A 5523-nucleotide genomic window follows, 5' to 3' on the forward strand; every position below is an offset into this window, starting at 1 on the left:
TCTGGAGTCTTTCCTTGGGTCTGAATGTCGAGCAAGTAGCTCAAGAAGCAGGCCAGTGTTTCTGGTATAGCAACCTCAGACACCTGTGCTTTCATGCTAGTGAGTATTTCAGTAATATTTAGGATTCACCACGAAGGACACGGCACCACCACCTCATTTATTGTGAGAGGCAAACATGGCCTCATCACATGACCAACTAGAATAACTGAATTACCACAGAGACCCCAGTGTGATCATGTATTGTAAGAGACTCCTCTGTATAAAATCAAATCAATGAAGGTGAATGAAGATCACTGCCAGTCCATCATCACATTTGCATTGTGAGAGCAGAAGTCTGTCACACATTTATAACGGAAGACTCACGGCATGAAAACTTAAGTGAACTCAAGCATCAGTACCTGAGCACTAACGTACTGTGTTGCGAAGACGGGACTATGAGATGATGATAGACCGTTGTGAGCTGTTACTTCAGCTTGGATTGATGAGTCCAGCATGTGCTGCCCTGGATGAGGGGCTTCAGATCGATGATCCAGGAGTCTTACTTAAGGAGGCTTACAGTAGAAAGAATGTGTGCACTAGATTCAGTGGCAGAGACCAAGAGTCCACAGCGCTGTGGTCACCACATGAACACAGATGACTGACCCAGTGAATGCAGGACCCATTCCTTCCCTCAGGCTGAGTCAGCTTCAAATCCTCTCTTGAGACTTGACCAGTTATGTGGCTCTCCACATCCCCTTGGTCGATGATCTTGGAAGCCTCCATCTACGAACACAAATTCATGAGGTAAGAAATGACTTTATATTGTGCAGCAACACTTCCTGTCAATCATCTCAGAAGGAGACGGTGCCGATTGAGCATGAGCATATTTGAGCATATTTACCTGAAGTACAGAAACAGCTCACAGTGGTCACAGCTCAGTGGAGCCACCTGCTGTCTCATTTTCAGCCTGACTGACCTTGGAGCAGGAAGTGAAAGTTCCTTCAGCTGAACTGCATGATCAGAAGCAAATGAGAGGAATGACCTGAAGTGACCTGGAGGCCTCCACATGTCACCGTTGCAACAGTTGAAATTGAATGAACAATCTGAGTGAATATGGAGTGAGATTTGTTGAGGTTGTTATATCATTGTTAGGACATTGTGAGGTTTCTCATTGCCATAATGCTTTCCTCAGCCTCTCACCCTAAACCTGACCATCCAAAACACATGGCTGAACTTAACCACGATATAACCCTCGCACTAAAGTATCACAAATACTGAGACGAAAAAAGACACTTAAACAAATATTTCCATTTATTAAACTCATGATTCAACATTTATTTATGTCAGAGAGCTACCATCGTCTTCAAAGTAGGCAGGAGGATAACTTCCAATTTGTCTTGTGTGATTGAGATAAAAATAAAATAAATAAAATAAAAATAAATCATGGTTTTATGAATTTGAAAAAATACCAGATGTTATACTCATCACACCTCCAGACATTGAATTCGGATTTAACAATGGTCAGGAATTTGGCCAGAAAATGTTAAGGTTGGCTGAAATGATGTGAAATATATGATGCCACACATGTCACAATGCTGAAGTGTGGAGGGGAGATACATTTCAAGTACAAATATTACATTCACTTGGAGGCTTACATTTTATGATTAACATATGTTTGAAGCACTGAAGAGACTGCGGTACTGAATGTGAGTGTGTGAAAGCTGCTGTGAGGGGAAACACCAGGACATGTTGAGGACACACACACTTGACTGACTCACTGTGTTTGCATGTGTGTCCTTCCTCTCTGCTCGCGGCTCTTAAGAGCTCCCACTTGATCACTGAGTGTCCACAAGACGCCGGCACCACAATGATGATGTCACTGAGTCCACTGCTGCTCACCCTGGGCCTCCTTGTTCACGGTGAGACTCTTCTGGAGACTCTGACAAGCAGCTTCAGCAGCAGGACGTTCTTCTGGAGAGAGACTGATAGAAGCAGCTTCTTCCTTCATCCTTTTCTTCTCTGTCTTCAAGAAATGATGCTTCTGCCTTCATGTTGATCTCACTGGACCTGACTCCACAACTCTTCCTCTATCTTTTCCAGGTTCATCAGGAGACATCGTCCTGACTCAGACTCCTGGATCTCAGTCTGTAGCTCCAGGACAGACTGTCTCCATCACTTGTAGAACAAGCTCAGATGTTAGCAGCTACCTCCACTGGTATCTTCAGAAACCTGCTGAAGCTCCTAAACTCCTTATTTATGCCGCTTCGTCCCGTTGGTCTGGAGTTCCAGATCGTTTCAGTGGACAAGGATCAGGGACACAGTACACCCTGACCATCAGCAGAGTCCAGCCTGAAGATGCAGGAGTTTATTATTGTCAGCAGGGTTACAGTTACCCGTTCACACAGTGAAACAAGGTCGTACAAAAACCTCCGTCAGCTGGAGAGGAACTGATCTGACTCCACTGCTGCACATGAGTGAAGACACTTTAGATCAGCTTGAGTTCAGACTGAAGAACTTGAGAATTTGGCTCCACATTTGCACTTTTTCCTAACATTTATTAGTTTTTCTATCTTCATTACCTCTGAACTACCTCTCAATATTCCTGGTGATTCATCAAGTGTCCACGCAAGTTAACAAACATGAATGCATTCATTTCATTAATAATGTTAGAGATGATATGATGATGATGTTCTCAGTCAAGTCTAAAAATATCTCATGTAGCTGTGGGTGGTTTTGAAGAGAATCAAGAGGAAGACACTATGTTCAAGTGACATTGTCTCTCAATAATGAAACATCAACAACAACAACAACACTCACATTTCAGTTTCCAAAATCTTCTGCTCCCTCAGGTTTATTTTTCTTGTTTTCTATGGCTGATCTGTTGACGTCACTGTGCTGCTGCGATGATGATAAAGGCTTTTCTCATCTGATCTCAGAGATCAGATTGAGACACCACTAAACAGAGCTGAAAGCAAAGATGTGATGAAGACGTCTTTATTGTCATGAAGTGATCCAAACTCCAAGAAACAAAAGAGTGAAGATGTGGTCAGAGAGTGAGCGAGGGACAGAAGCAGAGAGCTGCTGGGGTCCAGGCGGCTCTGCTCAGGACTGGGAACACTGCTGTCTCCTCAGTGTCTCTGAGACTGGAGTCTGGGAGCCCTGGGTGGCCTCACAGGTCACAGAGCCCACCTTCCTCCACTGGTCAGCAGGGATGGTCAGAGTGCTGGTCCAGCTGTAGTGGCCGTCCTTCCCCAGCAGCCCGGGGCTCTGGCTCCCCTTCCTGCTTTGGCCGTCCACCTTCCAGGACAGAGTCCAGCCTGAGGGGAAGCCCTTGTTGGCCAGACACACCAACGTGGCCTGCTCTTGCTGCAGCTCCTGGCTGGAGGGGGGCAGCACGGTCAGGCTGGGCCGGAGGTCACCTAGGAGACAGTGCTCACCTCAGATCATTGATGCTTCTCATCACACACATTTCACGTGAAGGAAGGTGGAGGAGGGAAGGGAGGGCACAGAAGAGGGGGGAGCGAGGGTGGTGTGAAGTAAGAAGGCAGTGAGAGAGACAGGAGGCAGATAGGAAGGAAGTGGAGATGCTGTTGGTGAGAATGAAGGAAGGATGAAAAGAGGAACATTTATAAATTGTTGGAGACGTTGAGAGGGTGGAATGATCAGGTTGGAGAGAAGGAGAGATGATGCAGGATGAGAGGATGAAACCACTCACGGCAGGATTGAAGGAGAGAAGTGGACTGAAAGAATCCCCCTTAACTCTCTCGCTGTCTCTCCCTTCTACTCTCTTTCATGATCACATCATGATAACTTCAAATAAAGATTTTTTTTTACATAAAGAAAATTTAAAAACTACATTTGTGTTAAAAAGTCTTTGCTGACAAAAGATTAAAATTCTCTTCAACCTCATCGTGATCAAAATTCCGATTATTAATCTAATCATTTCAAAATGTTGCTTCTTTTTCATTCTCTCTTCTATATTCATCTCTCTTTGTCATCATCATTTCATCCTTGAATCTAAACTCTAATCAACTCATTCTCTCTTCAACTCTTCTTGTCTGCTGAAGACTCACTTGATTCTCAAATTGCCGCTTCAAATTCTTAAAAAATCTCCTTTTTGACTCCTCAATTTTCACTCCAAATGTTTCACATCTACTCTCTATTCCTGAGTAAAAAGAGTGTGAGAGTGAACACTTACTTCCAACCTCCAGTCTGGTTCCTCCTCCGAACGTGTACCACAGTGACACAAAGTCAGCCAGTCCTGCTACAAAAACCACTGCCTCACAAAGTCATGAGAGTCAGACTGACAGTGAAGCAGGAAATCCTCTTTCTTCTCTCTTCCTTCACTTGCAGATCTGTCACTGCTGAAACATGTTCTCCTTGTCAGACAGAGAGATGTTGCTGTTTTCTCATCTCAGGACTCAATAGCTTCTTCATGGAGACACACTGAAGGAGGTGCAGTGGTCAGTGCTGCAGTGTCATGATCCCAAGATCCTGGTTTGACTCCTTCATGTAAGTGAGTTTCCTCAGGGTACTCCAGGTTCCTCCACAGTCTGAAGCACACACACGTTCATGTGTTACACTTCATTGCATGACAAGAGAATATCTGTTCAAAAGGACACTACATTAAGAAGAACCTCTGAAGCTGATCATGAAATCATGAACATGCATTGATAAGAAATCAATATTGATTATATCAATATTCAATATCGGCCAATCAACCACCCAAAGAACTTAAACTGAAGCATCTTCAACAACTGAGACAACAACCAGTCGACTTGTTGAAGCCTTTTGAGTTCATTGTGTTCACTCACTGTAGGTTGAACAGGGGTTTGATGCTCATCGTGTTGGTTTTTTGTTATTTAATTAAATAACAAAACTTAAAATACTGTGAACTATTTTTCATGACATGAATGACTGATGTGACCTGTCAGGTGTCTCCACTCATGTGCAGCAGTGGAGTCAGATCAGTTCCTCTCCAGCTGACGGAGGTTTTTGTACGACCTTGTTTCACTGTGTGAACGGGAGACTGTAACCCTGCTGACAATAATAAACTCCTGCATCTTCAGGCTGGACTCTGCTGATGGTCAGAGTGTACCGTGTCCCTGATCCTTGTCCACTGAAACGATCTGGAACTCCAGACTGACGGGTTGAAGCGTAATAAATCAGGAGTTGAGGAGCTTCAGCAGGTTTCTGAAGATACCAGTGGAGCAAGCTGCTAACATCTGAGCTTGTTCTACAAGTGATGGAGACAGTCTGTCCTGGAGCTACAGACTGAGATCCAGGAGTCTGAGTCAGGACGATGTCTCCTGATGAACCTGGAAAACACAGAAGAAGAGTTGTGGAGTCAAGTCCAGTGAGATCAATATGAAGACAGAAGCATCATTTCTTGAAGTCAGAGAAGAGAAGGATGAAGCTGCATCTTTCAGTCTCTCTCCAGAAGAACGTCCTGCTGCTGAAGCTGCTTGTCAAAGTCTCCAGAAGAGTCTCACCGTGAACAAGGAGGCCCAGGGTGAGCAGCAGTGGACTCAGTGACATCATCAT

At 44.5% G+C, this 5523-nt stretch overlaps 1 gene segment (V, D, J or C); it reads right to left on the bottom strand.

The window, feature by feature from the left end:
- Nucleotides 1-2975: 2975 nt before the first annotated feature.
- Nucleotides 2976-5523, bottom strand: LOC128770336 (Ig kappa chain V-V region MOPC 21-like). The segment is given in 4 exon segments: nt 2976-3398; nt 4178-4215; nt 5003-5297; nt 5472-5523. Coding segments are annotated over 4 exon segments (702 nt in total).

This window comes from Synchiropus splendidus, chromosome 14 (genome assembly GCF_027744825.2).
Source record: "Synchiropus splendidus isolate RoL2022-P1 chromosome 14, RoL_Sspl_1.0, whole genome shotgun sequence".
Taxonomy (NCBI): domain Eukaryota; kingdom Metazoa; phylum Chordata; class Actinopteri; order Syngnathiformes; family Callionymidae; genus Synchiropus; species Synchiropus splendidus.